Source organism: Littorina saxatilis, linkage group LG9 (genome assembly GCF_037325665.1).
Source record: "Littorina saxatilis isolate snail1 linkage group LG9, US_GU_Lsax_2.0, whole genome shotgun sequence".
NCBI classification, from domain to species: Eukaryota; Metazoa; Mollusca; class Gastropoda; order Littorinimorpha; family Littorinidae; genus Littorina; species Littorina saxatilis.
Genome location: NC_090253.1, coordinates 18,843,120 through 18,868,059, shown reverse-complemented (window position 1 = coordinate 18,868,059; position 24,940 = coordinate 18,843,120). Strand labels below are relative to the sequence as shown.

General features: G+C 39.5%; 1 protein-coding gene across 1 annotated transcript in view; it reads right to left on the bottom strand.

Annotated features, from left to right (window-relative positions):
* Window positions 1-1,884: 1,884 nt before the first annotated feature.
* The window catches only part of LOC138975521 (sodium/calcium exchanger regulatory protein 1-like), a 52,412-nt gene continuing 29,356 nt past the window's right edge, over window positions 1,885-24,940 (bottom strand). Inside the window, exons 2-4 of the mRNA XM_070348228.1 lie at window positions 3,027-3,214; window positions 2,558-2,656; window positions 1,885-2,042 (exon numbers count right to left, since the gene is read on the bottom strand). Coding sequence (XP_070204329.1) covers window positions 1,992-2,042; window positions 2,558-2,656; window positions 3,027-3,214 — 338 coding nt within the window. The 3' untranslated portion in view covers window positions 1,885-1,991. The remainder of the gene's footprint in view (window positions 2,043-2,557; window positions 2,657-3,026; window positions 3,215-24,940) is intronic.

Below are 24,940 nucleotides of genomic sequence, written 5' to 3'. Positions count from 1 at the left end.
TATATTTACTGATACACATTTTTGAAATGAGCAAAATATGATTAATAATTTTGTTTGTGGCGGTTTGCACTTCTGGAGAATAACCAAACAATACATCTTTTTCTGTTAATATAACATTTTCTCCCGTATTAACAAATATACATCTTCTAACACTTTCCCAAAACATTTTCATTTTGCTACATTTCCAAAAGAAGTGTTCAATATAATCCATTTCATTACAAAGACTACATAAACTATTTTCTTTTAACTTCATTTTATGCAATAAAATATTTGTTGGATAAATATTATGTAAAATTTTCCATTGGAGTAACTTTAATCTTTCTTCGCTTGTACATGCACTTGCCAGGACCCAATACTTTTCGTCAATGCAAATGTTATATTTGTGGGACCAAAATTTTACAGAGCAGGGTTCACTGGCTTTGGATTGCGTTAATATCGCACGAAATTTCTTCGGGGAAGGGTTATTTAGCACGCCCTGAAAACAGGTCGCAGGAGGCTCGTCACCTGCGTCTTCTTTAACTGTGTTGTCTCACAGTGTTCGCGCGCAGAGGGCCGTGTGCAAAGCGTTGTACTCAAACAGCCTTGTGGCACTATATCCGACAATGGCACAAATATGTTCAAATGACACAATATTTTCGTCTATCCATACATCACGTACACAATTCACACCGGCTTCAATCCATTTATCAAAACACAACACATTCTTTCTAAAAATAATATCTGCATTATTCCACAAACATTGATCAAAAATACTTTCTTTTTGAACAGGAAATAAATATCTGTTCTCAATCCATATTTTTAAAACTTGTTGCCAAAATTTTGATTTAACTCTGGTCAGACCAATAAACTGTTTCGGTTTGGCAGTTGATTTAAAGCAACACAGCTGGCTTCCAAGAACCTCAAAATAATGTCTTGGAATCAATTGCCAATTTGCAAAATCTGTTTGTTGTAACCTGGCTGCCCAACATAACAAAAAGGATGTCTGCATATCATGCATATTTATCATGTTAATACCGCCTATTTCTATTTTATTACATACAACTGTTCGTTTCACCTTTTCAAAAGCTTTACTATTTGAGTACTTCCGTTTCCACAAAAATTTAAAAAGGATAGTATTTAATCTATTAAGCACTTTTGTCGGTGCAGAGAGTGCCTGCAAAACATATACAAACTGGGATATCAAAAAAGTTTTAATTATACACAATTTACCACTAATGCTTAAATTCCCTTTTGACCACATTCCAACAATTCTTTCAATTCTATCAAACCGTACTGACCAATTCTCTTCAATGTCAGAAGCACCGATATCGTTTCTAAATATTATACCCAACATTTTGTAACTGTTTTTTTCCATCTTATATTACAGTATTGCTCAAGACTGTTCTTCATGGATCCCAGCCACATTGCCTCTGTTCTATTTTCATTCAGATGTAAATTTGAAATACATGAAAACTGTTTTACTATTGACAGTACTTGTTGGAGATCGTGTTTATCTTTAAGGAACATTGTTAGGTCATTTTTTCTTTTCTTATCTTCTATTTTTCTTTTTGTTTGATCACTTGGTACTTTGTGCATTTTTGAATTTGCGAATATTGTTTATAATGCCCCCGGGTAATGAACAATAAAAACTTGACTTGACTTGACTTGGCTTAAATTACTTTTTGTTTGAGTCTCTTGTTGTTCTTTTATGTTGTTGTTCGTGATGTTGTTGGCAGTGTTGTTGTTTTTGGTTTTGGTGTTGTTATGAGGCGGAGGATAAGTCAGCGGCAAGATTTCCAATATGATTTCTTCACACACACACACACACACACACACCCACACACACACACACACACACACACACACATACACTCTGACTGAGGTATCACACGCCCCCACACATCATTGTACAAAAGACATTTTTTTGGTTACATGTGAGTTGGTTATTATTATCTCTTATTGTGGTTAACAATTTTAGTTGATATGTTTGCTTGAAATTTATGAGAAGCTGGTCACACTTTTTCGTACCGCCGTGTCGACGTGACATCACCAGATTTCATCGTCTGAAACAAAGAAATGTTGACAAATAATCATGCATTTCTAATATTGCAAGACATTGAAATGAATCACCTTTAGCAACAAAATACAATGTTGACACATATATTTATAATATTTCAAGAAATTGAAATTAAATCACCTTTTCTTCTTCTTCGTCGTTCGTTAGCCGTAAGCGCCATTTCTCATTTCGAATTTCTCATAACTGCTGTTCACAATGCGAGGCCGGAGTGAAACCAACAAAGGGGCCTCACTCTGGAAGAGTTTCCTGCTCCGATAAACATGGCGCTTACGGCAAAAAAAAAACTCAGAAAAAATCAATTCTGCGTTCTTGATAGCAGTTTTGTCCAGACTGGACTCCAGCTTTTGCTTTTCTTATTTTTCTCTATCGTCCAAGCCCATAAAATCGAACAAGGCGGATTGCGTTTGGATTTCCCTCTTTCAGATGACTGAGATTGCCCCCCTTGGATCGTTCCGTGTCAAGGCCAGTTGTACTGGCCATGTGTTCAAGATGTCAACGTACCATGATCATGTGGCCCCCCTCCACTGCCCTGACGATGTGTGTTTTGAACGGTCCGCTCACATCCTCCACCAGCGTGTCTCCCTCCACCCGGAACATCGTCTGTACAGGTAAACAGGTAGGCTATTATACAACTAGAGCACACGTGTTACTGGACATCGTCTGTACAGGTAAACAGGTAGGCTATTATACAACTAGAGCACACATGTTACTGAACATCGTCTGTAAAGGTAAACAGGTAGGCTATTATACAACTACAGCGCACATATTGCTGCTTACGTCTGTACAGATAAAGAGCATAGCTTGTAAAGTGCAGGTAGGCTATTATGCAATAATACAAGACAACACAATATTGCTTATTATGTCAAAATCTGAATTAAATTGTGGCTGAAAAGGAACACACAACAACATTTAAACACATCAATGTAAGCAACTTTTACATACACCCCCCCCCCACACACACACAACCTACCTTGATCTCTCTACCGTCGAGGTAGCGGGATTCGAACTCCTCTCCGTTGGTGGCCTTGACCTGGATGGGAGCAATGGGCGTGGTGGTGACGATGGTGATGCTGTCGCCGTCAATGGTGATGTCCTGCAGGATGTTGTTCTCTGGTGTCAGCAGCTTCAGGGCCTTGTCGCGCGACTCGCCCGCCACTCCTGCACAATGTCCACGATCATAGTTTTATTCATCCTTATCCTTAAGATAATGTTCTTGAGCACACACACACGCTCGCTCACACACGCACGCACGCACACACACATACACACACACACACGCGCGCTCGCGGCACACACACACACACAGTCACACACACACACACACACACACACACACACAGTCACACACACACACACAGTCACACACACACACACACACGCACACACAAACAGTCTCTCGCTCCCTCACTCGTTCTCTGTGGTGCACGATACGATGTGTTCCAATTTGTTCAACTATTTGCTTAATGTCAAGACAGACTTTTGACAAATGTATCAATTTATAACTCTGATGCAATGTAAAGCCTGATATTTAATTGTGCAAATTCCAATGACAGAAGTGATCTGCACGAAGCTTTGGAACTGAATTTTCAGTCAAAAAACTAAAAGCTTCGCGAAGTCAACTTCTGTCTCAAGGAAAGCATCAAAAGACTCCGTGCATCTCGTGTACACGATCATAGTTAGGCCAAATAAAAATATGTTGGTTTAGGGTAACGTGACCAAAAAAGATACGTCATCTTTAAAAAAATAAAATAAAATAAAATTTAGTCGATTTAAATAGAGGTTACTGCCCTTAGTCTCGGTATGGTTTTTATAAATGAAAAAAAAGTTTTAGGGTCGGCGGGAAAAAAAAGGGTCGGTCGGGTTACCCTAAACCAACATATATTTCTATTTGGCCTTAACGCCACAGGTCAGTTCAGGCTTTTACACGATTTTTTCGAGTCCATTGAGTTTGCTCATTCTGATCATCATCGCTCAACGGCTATCGCCAGTTATCTCTCTGACCGGACGCTAAATTCCTACGCGAATCTATCACTGAAAACAAGAATAAAGAGTTATCTCCCATTATGTTGTTTGCGAGCAGTGTTCGCGAGACGAAAATAATTGCAGATTGGCCGACTTCGACAGTGATCTCCGTTCTGTTCTTCACAGTTATGATAAAGACATCGATCGTTCCAAGGTCAAAACAAGTCGAAATTGTGGGACTGCTGCCGGAAGGAGACCGTAATATGTGACCCTCCACTACGGGATGAGTCGCATGTCACCTTTGCATGATTTTCATATTTTTACATTTTCCAAAAGAGTTTTTTATGCTCTATCCAGTGGTGAAAACCGTTTTAGAAAAGAGCAAAAACTGTTTGAGTTATAAGCCTATGACTAAGGAGACCCTCACACTGTTACCAGACACTCCCCGGACTTATATTAAGCCTAGCGCAGAACCGCGCGAGGTGACATGCGACTCATTTCGTGGTGGATGGTCACATATATGGTTACATCACTGTCAACTGGTTACAGAAAAATCCGTCTGCTCCAGCGAGCGCCGAAACCAAACGGTTGATTATCACGTGACACTTTTGCCATATTTAGAGTTGTTTGCACAGTAAATACAGCCGCGAAAAATAGCTCGCTTGAAACTGTCTTACATATCAATTCCTTTGTAATTTAAAAATTACACAACACCATGAAAAATCATTATCGACGATCGCGAATCTGCTTATATCCATAACACATTACGAAAAGATCTAAATATGTAAAAACTCGATTTCTTACCCACAGAAAGAAAACCAAGGCATCCTGTCAGGGATAGAATGAGCCGAACTCATTTTGACCTGAGGTCAGGATGTGAGTTTGCTATGTTTGTGCTTAAAATAGGCCCCAACTGTGATCTATGCTGTTTCATTAACATTGTGACTAAGTTATTTTTGTCAAGGACGACACCATGATGGTCAAATGAAACGCAGGTTACACTGCAGTCTAAATCTTTATCAAAATGCCACAAGTGACACGAGATAACATTATGTAGACTGATAATTAGTTTCTTTCTTGAATGGGAGTCGCATTCTTGGCACATATATGTATGTGGGTTTTGCATTCATCCAGCTAGAGACACTATGTTACGTTACTTTGTTATGTACTTACCATGATTACTTAAAATAAGCATTATATGCTCGAGTTGTAGTAATCTTAAAAACCATGTATTGATTTTGTCATGAACAAAATTGAATAAAGTTTTGTTTAAACCAAGATCATCCGAAAGCGGCGTATGGCTGCCTAAATGGCGGGGTAAAAACGGTCATACACGTAAAATTCCACTCGTGCAAAAAACACGAGTGTACGTGGGAGTTTCAGCCCACGAACGCAGAAGAAGAAGAAGTTTAAAGGCATACTAACGCACTCCCGTGTTTACAAAGTGTAGTTTGCCCACAATCGATGTCAAACGCACCATAAGACCATATAATGACGATACGTCACCATGCGCGGACCATAATACATGCATTACAGCTTGTTCTAGCCTCTGAAAAAGTGAGGATGTCAACAAAGCCGCGGTGTTCTCTCCCTTGCATCAACGTTACATGTGTTGCCAAATCTATAAATAGGACGATCCAGATCAAAATGAAAATTCAAATATCTCAACATTTAAGGGGTCCTAGACCACAATATTTTGCAGGGAACTTAATTTAGTCTGTCTCCAGCTGTTGGTAAAGCAATTAGCGTGTATAGTCATCGAGTACATATGGCTTTAAACCAAGAGACACTATTGTTTGTGCTGTGTGCTGTCTGTCTGTCCGTCTGTATGCCCGCTCTCTCTCTCTCTCTCTCTCTCTCTCTGTCTGTCCCTTCCCCCGCTCTGTAGTTGTGTGTTTTCATTATGGGTCAGTTGGTGAGTGCGTGCATTATCTTCTTTGTGTGTGTGTGTGTGTTTTCCTCTTTCCGCAGTTTGGCAACTAACTGCCACGTGTTAACAAAATAAAGAGTTTAGAATATGTCCATGTTTTGTGGGACTTTTGCAGCAGTGCTAATCATGTTTCAAATCCCTCTAACAGTTGAACAATACGGATGGCTTATTTGTATTGCAAAGCAACGCAAAAGATGTTTCAACACGTTGTGCAATGAAGTGTTTTGACTCAACACTCGACAGCAATAAAAAAGACGTGTCCAAATACGACTGACACAAGATTTATGTTTTGCAGCAAATTCAGTTGACCATGGAGTGTATGCCATAACTAAGGTATAAAACACACACACAGACACACACATTCACAGACACACACATTCATAGACACACACATTCACAAACGCGCACACACACACATTCACAGACAGACAGACAGACAGACAGACAGACAGACAGACAGACAGACACACACACACACACACACAAAACACACACACATTCACAAACGCGCGCGAAAACACACACACACACACACACATTCATAGAAACACACATTCACTAACACACACACACACACACACACACACACACACACACACACGCAGGCACATACGCACTTACCCTCTCTCTCAAAACAAACACAAGTGCGCGCGATTCCTGGGCTGAATCAGTAGTCAAATATCCGAGTAACGGTTGCCCTTCCTCTCCCTTTTTCTCTTCCCCCCTCTGCCTTCTTATCTGTTTATATACCCGTACAAGGTGAGAGGAGATAAATTGTTGTGTACAGGAATGTTTATGACGATATAAATGTGTCATGAGGTGTGGTTGTAAACAGTTGCCTGTTGACACAGTCTTGATGGCATCTTCAGACTATAGATTCAGGTTATCTGGTTGTATTTTGTTAATGATATACGATACCGATACATGCACAGCCTGGTGGTGACCTTACGAGTGATTTGCTACTGCTGATGTGTCGAAGTCACCGCGAGAGCAATTTTACTCTCGAAATTTATTTTAGTTTCGCAGAAAACATGCAGGAGAAGTGACAGAACTTTTAAGTGACACTATTATTTGAATCGTGACGTCTTATCGAACTTTGTTTATGTTTGACATCAGAGATTTCACTTTGGAAACGAGGGTCAGGAAGAGACGTTACTGGTTTTTGTTTTGTTTTTTGTTTTTCAACATGGTTTTATTTCTTGTTGGTACATATATAACATGACAACAACATCAGGCATCAACATCAAATAACATCAGACATACAAGATTGTCATCATTTTCACGAGTTTTCCTTCACAAACACCTGGGAAATAAATCTCATGTTCCCCATGCAATAAATCGAGGTGGTGAATGGGTTTGAGCTTTCAGGTGAAACGTGGATTGTCAAAGTAAAAGCCAATCGGGCTGATTGTTTGATGTGTGGAACCATCGCGGCTTTGGATTTGTGTTTCCGAGGACAAAGATTGTAGGCATTCACTCTCAAAGACCCAATCAATGTTGATAATTACCGCGGCGACTCATGGTCAATTTGCAACTTATCTCTGTAATCGCAAAATCCACAACGAAAAGTCATAAACACTTTAAAAGAAAAGAAATATGCTCAACACTTACTGAACTTACACGTATGATCGCAGCTCTGTACATTTTCAGACTGGAAGAAAAGCGTCAACAAGCTACGTTTGACGTCACATACAAGGTTGACGTGTTATCTCGAGCTACTGTGACGATGCTTTGTGGCCCGGAGTTGGATTCTAAAAATTCGTCTCCCTGTGGGTTATTGTGCATTTTGTTGCACAACCAAAATGATGACAAAAACGATGTTTGGTGGCTTGTCGTCAGACCAGCATTTTGTTGTTGGTCCTCGGGGAGCATATCGCCTTTTGTCTCATATTTATCAACCGCGGCCTTCGGCCTTGGTCGATAAAGATGAAACAAAAGACGATATGGTCCCCTTGGACCAACAAAAAAGCTGGTCTGTCAACAAGCCACCAAACATCTTATATTATAAATGCAATATGCATCTTCAAAAATAAAATAAAATAAAAACAATAGGAAGGCACAATAAAACGTACAATTACATAGCCCATATTCAACACATTTCTAAATTATATAAACATAATTCTCGTCTCCTTTCTTATCTTTCTATTTAATTATTTTATAAAACTACTTATAACAACAAAATCCTGTTCTCTCCATAATTAATAATCTGAATTTAAATATTTTTTTTATAACGATCAACATATAGAATATCCTTATCTTGTTAAATCAAAAAAACAATCAATGATTTGACAATATCAGAGGTGTACGTTACTGTTTGTTTAACGGGTGTTGCTTCTCATTGAACGCTCACCGAACGGGAACATCCTAGGTGCCCTACGTAAAGAGTGAGCAATTTTCAAAGAATTAATTTTGCGGATTGTCTCCTCACACAATCGGACGGTGGTGCGTTTTGGCGCTAGACTTAACTTTTAAAATCTAAATAATAAATTGACAGCTTGTTACACAACCATTCTTAAATCATAAAAGAATTCTTTTTTCATCAAGACAAAATCAGTACAATTCGAAGTTTTGAAAGTTTGAAAAAAGAAAAGCCCGGAAGCAGGGTCACGCAAAGTCGTGGTTCTCGTAGCAGACGACGGTTTATGCCTATCGCCAGTTCCTCTGAACAGTCAAAAGCCATCGCTCGAGTTCTTGTGAACCACAGCCGTTTGTTTCGTGCAGAGTCAGAGGTACATAATAACATGCTATTGCAGATAAGCTCACAGCGAATTACAAACTGAAGACAACATTGTGAAAAAGGGAAACTGGATCACACGGGTTCACGATGGCTCAGGTGTAAGATAAACCACGCAAAAATAAATTCTTTGAAAACTGCTCGCTCTTTACGGTGGGCACCAAGGATGTTCTCAAGGGGTGAGTGTTTATATGAAAGGGTGTTTGTACTGTGTGTAAAAGCTAGCCTAACAGTATCTGTGATGGTTTACGGGAGGCTTACTGTGCCTTTAAGTTCAGTCAGATACAATTGCCATTGGTTTATTAGTTGTAATGCATGGATGCTACCTAATATGAAGAAAAAGAAAGCAGCGTATTCGTTTCACTTATTATTTCGACGCGTATACTAAATTTTATATTCCAGTGCTCAGGAGACTCTTATCAACGATGTTTTGGTTTGGTTGTATTTTGCCAACTTCAGTCGGTTTCAAAAGTGTTATTGTTGCATGTTTGAATTGTTGCTACACATGGTTAGGATTAATACCAGTGTATTTTTTATTCATCGTTTCAGCTTGCTTGTATAAACGCGTGTAGTTCGAGTGCTCAAGAGGTTAAAACCATACCCCGAGCTGCTTTATCCTCCATTGGTTCTGCTTCATATGCATTGGTGTTCTACATAATTATAATTAATTGGTGTCATTTATCGTATCATTTCACAACTCGTATTTTGGAATTCGCGTCCAAAGGAAATGTTAAATGTGCTGTGCCACAGATTAATGTACAGCTAAACATACACATACCAAGTGTGTTATATAATGTTATTGTTTATCGATTAAAAGGGCACGCTTAAGCGTCTTCCCAAAAGTTAAAAAAACAAAACAACAAAAAAACATTCGTATTTTGGAGTGTCCAGCAGTTTACAATCATGCTTTTGTTTACATTTCCAATTTTACAATGCTGCACATATGAATAACTTAATCACCGTATTGTTTCACTTAGTAAAGTTTTCCCCCCTCATAATATCAACGCGAATATTCGACTGTTTAGCAGGCTACAATCATACTTAGTGCTGCTTTATCCTTCTCCTCCCATATGAGTTGAATTTGCAGTTAATTGTGGTTAATGATATACGACACCGATGCATGTACAGCCTGCCGGTGGCCTCACGAGTAATTTTCTACTGCTGATATGACGAAGTCACTAAGACAAACTTTGTTTCTAGAAATTCCTGTCAGTTCTTCGGGAAAACATGCAGAAAAAATAACAGAATTTTTACGTGGCACAAGAAGAGAGGTCTTGGTTTGCTAAATCGGTGTCGTTTCAAATTAACATCAGCGCATTCGTCCCACTCATTAACTGGTTTGAATTATTAGGGCCTATAACGCGTATATTATAAGATGTTTGGTGGCTTGTTGACAGACAAGCTTTTTTGTTGGCCCAAGGGGACTATATCGTCTTTTGTTTCATCTTTATCGACCAAGGCCGAAGGCCCGGTTGATAAATATGAAACAAAAGGCGATATGCCCCCCGCCGAGGACCAACAAAAAAATGCTGGTCTGACAACAAGCCACCAAACATCGTTTTTGTCATCATTTTGGTTGTGCAACAAAATGCACAATGCTGCGATCATACCTGTGAATTCAGTAAGTGTTGAGCATATTTCTTTTCTTTTAAGTGTTTATGACTTTTCGTTGTGGATTTTGCAATTACAGAGATAAGTTGCAAATTGACCATGAGTCGCCGCGGTAATTATCAACATTGATTGGGTCTTTGAGAGTGAATGCTTACAATCGTTGTCCTCGGAAACACAAATCCAAAGCCACGATGGTTCCACACATCAAACAATCAGCCTGATTGGCTTTTACTTTGACAATCCACGTTTCACATGAAAGCTCAAACCCATTCACCACCTCGAGTTATTGCATGGGGAACATGAGATTTATTTACCAGGTGTTTGTGAATGAAAACTCGTGAAAATGATGACAATGTCGAGTGCTCAGCAGCTATATGCTAATCATCACACACTGTATAACTGTGCCCCCGCGTGAACCAGAAATTAACCCTGCTGCTGTGCGCGAAAGCTGTTGCCTATGGAAAGCCGTTTGGCTCATAACTATTACAGCTGTAATTTAAAATAAATACACCTGTATTTAATGATAAATACAGCTGTATTTATTTCTTAAACGTATACAATAAGTATCATTATTAATTACAGGTGTATTTTTTTTATTAATTACAGGTGTATTTTTTTTATTAAATACAGGTGTATTTATTATAAATTACAGGTGTATTTATTTTTAAATACAGGTGTAATTATTATTAAATACAGGTGTATTTATTTTTAAATACAGGTGTATTTATTATTAAATACAGGTGCATTTATTATTAAATACACCTGTATTTATTATAAAATACAGGTGTAATTAATGATAAATACACCTGTATTTAAAAATAAATACACCTGTATTTAAAAATAAATACACCTGTATTTAATAATAAATACACCTGTATTTAAAAATAAATACACCTGTATTTAAACATAATTACACCTGTATTTAAAAATAAATACACCTGTATTTAAAATTAAATACACCTGTATTTAATAATAAATACACCTGTAATAATCAGTTATAAGTCACGTGGTTAAGCGACTTAAAAACTTGGACTGGGAATCCACATGAAAAACACTAAGCTAATACGCGTCTTCATAGCCTCGCTTTGCCGCCTTTTGACAGACTGAACAGCTCAAGATGGCGGGGGTGGCAAATGTCCCTGATGTTTTGGAAGGTTTGCGAGTGCAGTTTTAATTAACGCTGTTGCCCAGGCTCGCACAGCAGGGTAAGTTAATTGTTTTATCAGACGAATTCGGTTCTTGTGACGATCTACACCGAGTCAGTGGGGCATCCACATCCAGAAGTTGAACTTGAAGGGAGGCCTGTACGCGTTTTTGACCAAAGATGCAAAATATTGGAATTCGGTGCGAGAGACTAGCTGCTATATCGTGTTATCGGTAATCTTGAACTTTAGCGTGTTAAATTCATAGCTCTTAATTCAGAGGCATTTAAGTCTCCAAATTTGTAGAACCTGTACTTGTAATCATAACAAGTCATTTTAGATCCCTTTGAAGTTACGGAATGAACTCCGATGATGAACTGTACGAATGCATTTGACCCATCAAAGAAGGAATTATCCGTGTGACCAGACAAGGGAGACAACTCTTTCGTGTAGATGATGTCCCATGGTTGACAACGTACACCATTTTCGTCACGCTAAAGTTCAAGATTACCTTGTTATCTGTGTGTGTGTGTGTGTGTAATCCGTTGTAAAGTGTATATTATGATTATTTGGTGGCGGCGGCAGTGGTACGTATATAATCTCATATGGAAAGCCGTTTGGTTCATAACAAACCTTGATTGATATGGGTTAAAGCTGTGGTCTATTTATGACTTTCCGGGGCTACGAGGTTGAAAAATAGGGACAAAATCATGTACAGATTTCTGTACAGCAAACACTACCCGAAACCCCACCTATACGGCGTGTATGACCTTGAGAGCTTCAGTCAACGCTTGAATTTTGCAGTGGTAACATCCGGTTTGCTCTCGCAGAGCTGAGCATATTTGTTGTCAAGAAGGATCGAGCAGAAAAAATAAACGACTTGGCAGGGATTCGAACTCAAGGCATCGGGGCCTCGAAATGTCGGGGCCGATGTCTTAACCGCTAGGCCACTACACCAGTATTGTCAAAGATAAAAAAAATTGATAATTTTATATCATTCTACGCTTGAATTATCATTTATGCGTTGCAAAAACGTAAAAATTGACATTAAAATTTGCCTTTATTTGCAAACATGTTTTACAGAATCGCAGTACATGTTTACACCGTCATGCTACACGACATTCGCGCCATGCAAATAGCTGCGATATCTCTATTTACAACATGCAAGAAAATGACAAGAACAGTAATTGAATCTCTCCAAAGCCAGTTGAAACCAGACATCTAAGAAATAGTTATACATGTATTCACTTCTGAACAACCGGCACGGTTGGCCTAGTGGTAAGGCGTCCGCCCCGTGATCGGGAGGTCGTGGGTTCGAACCCCGGCCGGGTCATACCTAAGACTTTAAAATTGGCAATCTAGTGGTTGCTCCGCCTGGCGTCTGGCATTATGGGGTTAATGCTAGGACTGGTTGGTCCGGTGTCAGAATAATGTGACTGGGTGAGCCATGAAGCCTGTGCTGCGACTTCTGTCTTGTGTGTGGCGCACGTTATATGTCAAAGCAGCTCCGCCCTGATATGGCCCTTCGTGGTCGGCTGGGCGTTAAGCAAGCAAACAAACAAACAAACAAACAAACTTCTGAACAATGGGCGGATAGAGATATAAATCATGCTGCTTCAAGAATAACATAACATGAATTCATATCAATGTTTTTCCTTCATTTTCTCAATTGGCGCAGTAGCCTAGTGGTTAGGACATGAGACACGAAGTCGAGAGTTCGAATCTTCGCCGGGGCTTTTATTTTTTCCCCTTGATCTCTCTTGAAGATAAAATATGATCAGTCTTGAGAGAGCAAACCGGCTGTTATCCCTGAAAAATTCAAGCGTTGACTGAAGCTCTCAAGGTCATACACGCCGTATAGGTGGGGTTTCGGGTAGCGTTTGCTGTACAGAATTCTGTACATGATTGTATCCCTATTTTTCAACCTCGTAGCCCAGGAAAGTCATAAATAGACCACAGCTTTAATCTCCAGAGCTGTGTACCAGGGAAAACCATGTTATAAAGTAGACTTTTTATTAAATTTAACTTGAGACATTTAAGCTGTACAAATTAATTTCATTCACAAATACTAGTTTCATAAATATCCTTGGCCTGCAGAGATAGAATAACAAATACTTGCACATTTTGTTTGTCTTAGTGTTCAGTAAAAGTACAAAGGTTTTAAAGTAAAGCACCTTCATAACATGGAAACCGGAAGTTGTGACATGAATTTGAATACTGCTAACACTACCAAGAAAATAATATATATATATTCTATGTTGTTTTGTTGCAAGTCTGCATCATTAACAACCTGGAGTATTACTGGAAAAAAAATTATTACTAAAGAAAATATGTATACTCTCGATACTCTCCATGCACATGATTTTTGTGCAGACGAGAATTTTTGCAATTCAATAAAAGGGCGACCACTTAGTAAAGTCTTGGTTCAATTATGTTCTTTTTATGGGTTAGTTGTTAGCAACAATGTAACCGACAAACTTCAAACTGAATTTTGGTGCTTTCCTCTAACATATATTATATATTTGAAAAACATCAATGTTTACCTGTGTCAAGTTTCTTTTTTGGGAGAGTATACATTCAAGTTGCCATTTAATACATGTTTTAAGGACTGAAAATACATGTCACAAAATGGGAAACGGCCCAGGAGAATAACTTATATGTAAAGCAGCAAATGATAAGCACATGGTTTTACCCCTGAAAGCTCCAAAGATTTGGGAAAATGAATCTCGTTTGCCTTCACATATCAAACTGAACGTCAAGCAGCTCAAAAAAAGTCTCAAGAAAAGTTACGCTTTCAAAATAGCATTTCATTCTGTGTCGCAAAGCATGCTTAACATTTCTACGCTTCTACAAATGAACACAAGCATGCAATAATTCCCTCTCTTTTGAGTCCTGGTACTTGTATGCTTATTAAGAAAGCGGGATGATGTTTCCTTTATTTCAGAATTTCTTTTTTGTCTTGTTTCAGATGGAAAGTGCGGAGAAACCACCATCTCAGATTTCGTGTTTTTCATGTCTGGGAGCCGGTCCACAGTACCAGGAGGGTACCAGAGTCCTCTGACCGTGGTGTTTGTGGACACACCCGAAAAGCCACTCCCCAGAGTGTCAACTTGTGCCCTCAGAATGCAGGTGTCTGCCCCACACGTCAAGAACTGAGGCAGAAGCTGTCCCAGGCTGTTCTTGAAGGGGGTGGATTTTATTTATTGTAAAAACTTTCCTTCAATGGTGCGATTAGTTTCTGCTTGGTAGCCGTAGCTGTTGGTGTTTCTATCTGTACACACCCTGGGGGGGGGGGGGGGGGGGGGGGTGTTAACGTTGAACTTTGAAATCTTAAAATTATTAAGACAAGGTGTGGGTGGTTTTTTTCTCTCCGTAAAATAAGCTTTATTTTAGGTGCCTGTACCGTACATCATTTCTTACTTGCTATTAAATGCAAGAGAGAGACTTTCGAAGATTTGATGTTTGTGTTTCGCATTATTTTTGCTTGGTAGCCGTAGGTGTTGGTGTTTCTTTCTGTACACACCCTGCGAAAAAATGTTTGTTCTGCAATTTTGAAGAGAATTCACAAATGTATTCAAACTGAATTATTTGAGGTCATGCTGCAAAGGAAAAAAAAAACATGACCCTGATTTAACCGGTTTCCTATACTCCTTTACATACCTTGTTTTTGTTTTGATTGTTTTCTTTGCTTTTTGCTGGGGGGGGGGGGGGGGGGTGTTTAACGTTGAACTTTGAAATCTTAAAATTATTAAGACAAGGTGTGTGTGGGTTTTTTCTCTCAGTAAAATAAGCTTTATTTTGGGTGCCTGTACCGTACATCATTTCTTACTTGCTATTAAATGCAAGAGAGAGACTTTCGAAGATTTGATGTTTGTGTTTTGCATTATTTAAATTGCCGTTGTGTTTCAAGAGTGTGTTCTGTTCTTATTTGTTTTTTTGCACCACTGTTTGTCATTATGTTGCCTGCTTTTCGTGTTCCGTGTAACGCTGTCCATGGAAAACATGTAAAGCATTGTATTTCTCTCGACTATTGATCAAGTAAACTAAGCACTTCACATCATATCAGGTATCAGTTACCTAATGTACAGAATAAATGGTTCAACCCCCCTACTACACGAATAACACGTTGCCAGCAAAATATCAAAAGCACTCGGACTAGCGTTACAGTGTCCCATACAAAACTTGGCAATATACACCATAAACCGGATACAAACAAATCAATTGCACGCTAACAACTTTGTTATACTGTCTCATAATGGTATACAAATTAATAAACTCAAAAGCGTTTGTAACAGTTATGATAATGTGATATTCGTGCCCTGTGTAACGATAGTCTGTTTTTATGTTTTACCAAATTAACCAAAACTGGCGTTGTCTACTGCTTTTCCTTTTATAGTTTTACACTCCTCTGTAGTGAAGGTCACTGCTCACACAAGGGCGGGGATGTAGCTCAGTCCTGTTGGCCGCTGTCAGCGCGAGTTCGTCCCCACGTTCGGCGAGAGATTTATTATTGCTCACAGTCAACTTTGTGTGCAGACTCTCCTCGGTGTCCGAACACCCCCGTGTGTACACGCAAGCACAAGACCAAGTGCGCACGAAAAAGATCCTGTAATCCATGTCAGAGTTCGGTGGGTTATAGAAACACGAAAATACCCAGCATGCTTCCTCCGAACGCGGCGTATGGCTGCCTAAATGGCGGGGTAAAAACGGTCATACACGTAAAAGCCGTGGGAGTTTCAGCCCATGAACGAACAAACGGCTCACACAATTTCAGCTTTCTTGTTTAGTTTATAAATTTCAGCCTCAATTCCTCGTCTCTGTAACCAGTATTAAATAGTGACTGTTTTGCTAACTGTTCAGCTGTCACCTGCCAAGTAGAACCGATGTATTCTTTATGATGTGATAAAATTAAAGTATTCATTCCACTTTGTGATGGATGAACTCGCAACTGCCAAGTATTACCAGTCTTATGATGGGATAAAAATTAAGTATTCATTCCATTTTGTGATAGGTTAACTCTCAACTGCCAAGTAATACCAGTCTAATGATGTGATAAAAATATTCATTCCATTGTGTGATGGGTTAACTCTCACCTGCCAAGTATTACCAGTGTGTCTTGTGATGTGATAAACATAAAGTATGCATTCCATTTTGTGATGATTTTCCTTATTTAAAGTGGATTTTCTGCATGACACTTGTTTGATTAAAATTAATTGTATTTGTGGCAGACAACTTGAGTTATGTTTTGTGTTTTTGTAAAAACAACTTGTTTTTTTTAATATGACTGGAAATGAGACTAGCAGCCATGAATCCATAACTACATTTTGCTGTCCATCATAGACATCTCACTCGCACATGTTCATTGCCTCACCATACAGGAATCAAAATCCATACAAACAATTTGTATTATCCAATATTCAAACTTGTCATACACATTTATTCATACACAAGAATTATGTGTCATACACATTCAAGCAATCAAGATCCAATAAATGTATATAATTGATGTTCTTAAAAAGACTACACACACACCTAAATATATAGGTGATCTTTGAAATGGGACATTTACATGCAAAATTCAGAATGCAAACAGAGCTTTGGCTTGCAAATGTAATAGTCATTAACCAGCACATAATATGAATAATTTTTGAAATTGTTGTGATACTGATTCAATTTTTCACATAAAATCAGAATTTCATTTATTTTAGTTTCCTGATACAAATGATTCGTCTAGCTTACCTTGAATAAACATACCAATACGTCAAAAAGTAGGACATCTGAGCTCAAAGATTAATAGTTTGGTTTGAAAAATCTCTAAATACACATAATTACAAAAACAAAACAAAATTCCGTGATAGAACATGTACTGATCTTGCAACTAAAGTAACAAGAAGGGCAAAGCCCATACGACTCGCATGCTTTACACATTTTTCCTACCAAAATACATGTGACCTTGACCCAAGGTCAAGGTCATCCAAGGTCATGCAACACAGCTGTTAATTCAAGACATAGGAGGTACAATGGTTTGTTTGTTTGTTTGTTTATTTGTTGCTTAACGTCCAGCCGACTACGCAGAGCCATATCAGGACGAGGAAGGGGGGGATGAAGGGGGCCACTTGTCAAGCGATTCCTGTTTACAAATGCACTAACCCATTACTTGTGTCCCAGCAGGCTTTAGTAAAACTAAATTAATACCTACTGGAAGATTACCAGTTTCCAGTATGTTAAAATAGGCTTAACCTATCTACTGCTGGACTTACATCAGAACACTAACAGATTAAACTATACATGAATCGCGAGACAAGCGGCAAGAGAAGAGATTTTTGGAAAAAATACAGGTGAATGAGCAAGAAGGCAGAAAAAAGAAAAGAATTCATGAAGAAAAAGAGAGCATGACAGGAAAGAGGAACCAAAAATCTACCTAACAGCAAACTAGAAAGCTCCTGCGGTTCCAAAAACAGGAGGGGCCTTTAATTTCATAACCGCAGTGCCCCACTGCGGGAAGGTACAATGGTGCTTATTGGCTCTTTCTACCATGAGATATGGTCACTTTTAGTGGTTCACTACCTTATTTTGGTCACATTTCATAAGGGTCAAAGTGACCTTGACCTTGATCATATGTGACCAAATGTGTCTCATGATGAAAGCATAACATGTGCCCCACATAATTTTTAAGTTTGAAACAGTTATCTTCCATAGTTCAGGGTCAAGGTCACTTCAAAATATGTATACAATCCAACTTTGAAGAGCTCCTGTGACCTTGACCTTGAAGCAAGGTAAACCAAACTGGTATCAAAAGATGGGGCTTACTTTGCCCTATATATCATATATAGGTGAGGTATTCAATCTCAAAAACTTCAGAGAAAATGGGAAAAATGTGAAAAATAGCTGTTTTTTAGGCAACATTTATGGCCCCTGCGACCTTGACCTTGAAGCAAGGTCAAGATGCTATGTATGTTTTTTGGGGCCTTGTCATCATACACCATCTTGCCAAATTTGGTACTGATAGACTGAATAGTGTCCAAGAAATATCCAACGTTAAAGTTTTCCGGACGGACGGACGGACGACTCGGGTGAGTACATAGACTCACTTTTGCTACGCATGTGAGTCAAAAAGGGGACTCGGGTGTGCTGTTAAAATTGTTGGCACATTTTAGTATCTAAAACTCACCTTTGATTTTAGGGGGTGCCTATTCTTTCTTTATTTTGTGTTTAACATTGTTTTCAACCACGAAGGTTATATCGCGACGGGGGGAGATGGGATAGAGCCACTTGTCAATTGTTTCTTGTTCACAAAAGCACTTAATCAAAAATTTGCTCCAGGGGCTTGCAACGTAGTACAATATATTTTGTTTGTTTATTTGTTGCTTAACGTCCAGCCGACTACGCAGAGCCATATCAGGACGAGGAAGGGGGGGATGAAGGGGGCCACTTGTCAAGCGATTCCTGTTTACAAATGCACTAACCCATTACTTGTGTCCCAGCAGGCTTTAGTAAAACTAAATTAATACCTACTGGAAGATTACCAGTTTCCAGTATGTTAAAATAGGCTTAACCTATCTACTGCTGGACTTACATCAGAACACTAACAGATTAAACTATACATGAATCGCGAGACAAGCGGCAAGAGAAGAGATTTTTGGAAAAAATACAGGTGAATGAGCAAGAAGGCAGAACAAAGAAAAGAATTCATGAAGAAAAAGAGAGCATGACAGGAAAGAGGAACCAAAAATCTACCTAACAGCAAACTAGAAAGCTCCTGCGGTTCCAAAAACAGGAGGGGCCTTTAATTTCATAACCGCAGTGCCCCACTGCGGGAAGTACAATATATTACCTTACTGGGAGAATGCAAGTTTCCAGTACAAAGGACATAACACTTACATACTGCTTGAGTAAAATCTTTACAAAAATTGACTATATTCTATACAAGAAACACTTAACAAGGGTAAAAGGAGAAACAGAATCAGTTAGTCGCCTCTTACGACATGCTGGGGAGCATCGGGTAAATTCTTCCCCCAAACCCGCGGGGGGTACCTATGCGACTGACCACAATGTTTACTTTCATCAGGCACAAAGTTCTTCAGCAGAAGAATGATTAATATTCTAGCAACAAACATGCAATAAATTCATACATGATTATTGATGTTCAAAAAATGCTCTACACTACTTCACCAAACTAAATGGAGAACTGAAAATGTTTAAAACACTTTCTTTCTTTGGTGTTTTCAACCACGAAGGTTATATCGCCACGTGGAAGGGGGGGGGGGGGGGGGGGGGGGGGGGGGGGGGGGGAATGGGATAGAGCCACTTGTTAATTGTTTCTTGTTCACAAAAGCACTAATCAAAAAATTGCTCCAGGGGAAAACACTAACCATAAACAATAAACACCACTATGAGGTTTGATAGGTAACTTAAAGGGACCTTGACCTTCAATGAACGTTGCAAAAAGCTTATGTTCTGATGAATATGGGTGAATGAGGCACCATTGAATATAAAAAGAAAAATAACTGATTTGACTCTAGTTAAACTATGGCGCTCATGGCATCATACCAAAGTTTGAACGAGTATCCCTTTCACTGTTCTGTACAGCTGTGAAAACACAGTGAGACATAATAATAATGAACATAAATTAATCACCCCTTCTCGCCAGAGCTCACGGCAATACACAATAGCAAAACAAATCAGAGCATTCACACACCGACACACACAAAGTCGTTAAAGGTTTATTGGCTGCGGCAATAATAGCCGCAAGAATAATCCTTTAGTTCGTTCAAAGTACCCAAGCATGTCCTGTATACAAAAGTAAGGCGATTGAGATTTTATTTTGGTTTTTTTACACAAGCCAGAGAACACCAGTGCTTGTGAGAGCAAAACGTTTGCCCGTAGGGAAGTGAACCTTCCTTATCTTTCGCACCAGAGAGCTGTTCAAAAGGGGTATTGTGCAAGTTGGCTATTAAACCATTGTAATTCGGAAAATGTCTTTAACCTTCGCCGGCACTCGTGGGTCCGTGCGGACCCAGAAGGGTGTTTGATTGCAAATATCTTTTAAACGAGTTGGAATTTTTTAATGAGCTTTTAGAAATGCCTCAGACACCTAACAAGCTATCATCTCCTAAAAGCTCATTAAATTTCAGTGATAATTAATTAATTAATTAATGGTCAAATTTAGACTACACACGGAAGCATTTGTGGGGACGTGCGGACCCATACTTCTCAAAGAAGGAAAAGCGTGTATACCCTTCCGAGGCACTCGTGGGTCCGTGCGGACCCAGAAGGGTGTTTGATTGCAAATGAGACAGTGACAAAAGGTCAGGTGTCATGTCTACTGTCCCGAATGACACACGATTGCTGACATTTCACCATTGCCAAAAGAATAAACAAATAAGAAATAGGTAGAAAATGAATGTGAAAACTGACTTTGATTGTTGATCAGTATTTTCTATACCACTAACAAATAATCTACTTACACATAGCTGTTTGGCAAATGTATGTTGCATGGGACACACTGACATGAAAGTGGAAGATGTTTTTCCCTCTAGAGAAACTACATATCAAGTTCCACTTTTTGTGCTCTTCCATTCCAGTTGGCAATCAATTGTTAACGCATGTTATTAGAAAAAATAGAACGAAAACAGATTAGATAGAATGAAAAAATGTACTGGTGATGTCATTTGGGACATACTGACATGAAAACGTCACCTTTTGTCATTGTCTCAAATATCTCTTAAACGAGTTGGAATTTTTTAATGAGCTTTTAGAAATGCCTCAGACACCTACAAAGCTTTCATCTCCTAAAAGCTCATTAAATTTCAGTGATAATTAATTAATTAATTAATTAATTAATGGTCAAATTTAGACTACACACGGAAGCATTCGTGGGGACGTGCGGACCCATACTTCTCAAAGAAGGAAAAGCGTGTATACCCTTCCGAGGCACTCGTGGGTCCATGCGGACCCATACTTCTCAAAGAAGGACAATTGTGCAAACCCTTCCGTGGCACTCGTGGGGCCATGCAGACCCATAATATTTTACCAAATACCGTGTGCAGTCTAAATTTGACCATTAATTAATTAATTAATTATCACTGAAATTTAATGAGCTTTTAGGAGATGATAGCTTTTTAGGTGTCTGAGGCATTTCTAAAAGCTCATTAAAAAATTCCAACTCGTTTAAGAGATATTTGCATCAAACACCCTTCTGTGTCCGCACGGACCCACGAGTGCCACGGAAGGATATGCATATTTTTCTTTCTTTGAGAAGCATGGGTCTGCACGGCCCCACGAGTGCCACGGAAGGATATGCACATTTTTCCTTCTTTGAGAAGCATGGGTCTGCACGGCCCCACGAATGCGTCCGTGTGTAGTCGATAACGAGTGCCGGCGAAGGTTAATGGCTGAATAACAATGAGTTCCTTTATACGTTGGATTGGGCAAGCCATATATATATATATATATATATATATATATATATATAAATATATCTAGCATCAATAAACCTAAAAATACACTAAGGTCTTTTTCAAAAACAATAGTCTGTTTTAAAAACTTTCAGCAATTTTCAACTTTATAAATCTATACTATAGATACATCAAAAGAAATTTGGTCAGACATGGGATTCAGAAAAGTGATAATTAAGGGAAAAAAAAGTAGGGTCCAGGGGCAACGCCCCTGGTCGGGGTCTGGGGGCAAAGCCCCCAGAAGCTGAAGGTTTTTAGTATTTTAGACACACAAAAATGGACCTGAAATGCATATTTCAGCTTAATCATAGCCCCCCCCCTCCCTTTCCATGTTTCTCAAATTAATTTTACGCTAAGACTCAATAAGGAGGAGAAAGAGAGAGAGAGAGGAGAGAGAGAGAGAGAGAGAGAGAGGCGGGGATGGGGGGGGGGTGGTGGCGTGTGACGGTGTGGTTTCAATGTTCTTACCTCGTCGGTGCCAAACGACCCCAGTGACTGATTACACGACTGGGGTTTTCAGGATAGTCAGGTGCTTGTTGCTTTTCAAGTGGCTTTTGAGGGCAGTCTTTCCATTGGAACCGTAGTTGATAACATTAACATCGTTGCACAAAGTGCACTAAGTTTTTCCGGCAAGTTGATTTTAGCAAAAGCATCGCCAACTTTCAGTTTCACGTCTTGTGTCTTCTGGCCTTTCTCGTATTTCCAGCTCAATGATACAACTTCATCGAGCCAGTCGAATCTCCAGAGATTTTTCTTGTACTTCTGCTGGTCAAATTTCCCGGGATAGAACGGTTTCGTCTCGCTTTAGCTTCCTCATCATTTTGGCAAGTGGCTCGAAGCGATGTAAAAATGGCGCCGAATCATTCTCATACGGTATGCTTTAGCTTATACTGAATCCCCGATAGCTACGTTGAAACGGTGACTGTAGGAGACAAAGACACAGAGCGCGTTCCCATACGGATCGACCAGCAACAGTCTGACCGTTTTAGGAACCAACCGTTCAAGAATAGTATGGAATGGAGCGTCGCGATCAGCGGACCGGCCGAAAAACTTGGGTCTTTACCTACATATACCCCAACATTTTCTCAGCGGATTTGCACGAATCTCAAGAATGATCCCTGGAGCCTAAAATTTACGGAATTCCGTAATTTTACGGAAGAATCCCATGTCTGTTTGGTGCAATTAAACAGGTAACCTAATGGCAAATCATTGTGTAAACTTTCTTTACAACTTTCTTTCACAAAGTGTACATATTTTTTTTTTTTTTTTTAGCAATATTGTTTTCGTGGTGCAGTACCTGTGTTTAAAAATAATAAAATACACAGCGGACATAATTTCGCTTTATTTGAATGACTTTCCACTTTACAAAGATTGGTTTAGAATTAGAGCGCAGCAGATTTAAACCAATTTGAAAAAAACAGTTGCTTATACCTTCTACCATGCTTGGTACTTTGAACAAACTTTATGATTGTTTTTGAGGCTTTCATTGTTGCAGCCCAATGCTGCTCAGTGCAAATTAACTTTTTTGAAGGCGAAGTGTCTGCACCCAGACACATCCTTACTCTGAGGTCTCAAAGCAAACCCGCAAATTGAGGCACACCTCCCAACGCCATGCAAGATATTGCAGATTTATTGCACGATTACGTTGGCTAGAGCGGATAGGGCAGTAGCCTAATAAGTTTACAATTTAAAACGAATGCTTCTTTCATTGACAAAAGCAGTAATCATGTGTCAAAACACTGATCGGCTTTGGAATGCGCTTGTAAATAAAAGTAGACAATGAATTTTTCTTGTGATTCCACTGACCAATCTGCTTGTAGTCTGGACAATCAAGCGTACAAAATATGGCAAAATCGTATGGGTTCACAGGTCTGCTATACACTTCAGGTTTGGGGTGTCCACAAGCTAACTTTTTTTTTTACTCGAGCATGTTGGCAACGAACTGGAGAACAACATCTGACCATGTTGATCGGTGGGTGGCCCACTCGAGGGTCAATGCGCTCCGTTAGTTGCACGAGCTGTTCCTCAGAGAGGGGGCAAGCCGTGGCAGGCACATCCTAACGACTGTCTGGCAAAGGATGGTCCTCGATTATCGATTGAAGGCTTCTCCCTTTCCAGAAGTCCTGTACTGCTGTGGATGTGCTGGCTCGTCTCTCCAGCATCCCCTGAAGAAGAGCTGCAGGGAGTTCTGTTGCGCTCTGTCCTCAGGGGTGGTGGTTCTTCTGTTCCACAATCCACTGTAGGGACCGGTTCAGCCTGGCAGAAAAACATAGTGGAGGGCCCACAAGTGAATGGGATTGTCCATGTTCAGTATCCCCAGACCACCTTCTGCCTGTGGTGTTCCCATTGCAGTAAACAGGTCATGGTAAGGGTTCACCACATCTTTCCAGACGTCGAGCCAGAGACGCTCGATCCTTTGTTATGGTAACTGCGGCCTTGCATCGCACTGCCTCTCCTTCTCCCCTGTGTTCATTCATGAGGGCGACGACATCCAGATTCTCGCCACCATGGTCCATGCGGACTCTTGACGGGAGTCCCAAAGCGTTGGGTTCCACCCAAAAACAGATCCCGAACGGTCTCTGACCTGTTGTTTCGGTGGCATGGAGAAGGTAGTGGCCCGGCTAAAGCCATCGATTGCCCCATGAATCACCATTTTCCACCTGCAATAACCAACAGAGATCCGTTTCCATATGTGATTTCACCACACAAATTCTGATTAAAGAGTTATTGGGAAATAAGTACAGGTAACATGCTCAGTAAATATTAAAAAGTAATGGTCAAAGTGCTTTTTTATGACCGAGAATCAGACCATTATTTTTAATATATATCATTGAGAAAGGTGTGTAACCCATTTAATCCACCTTTCTTCAATTTTGCAAAGAAATAAATCAGAAAAGCAATTGCTTTATATGACTTTTCTTCGTCATGTCCATAAGCCTTAAGGGTCTTGTAGGTCTTAAAAGGAGGATTCCACTAACTGCTGGGACTCTAAAATTTGATAAAAATAAGCAAAATTTTGTAATGTCTGCTGGTAATAACACATACAAT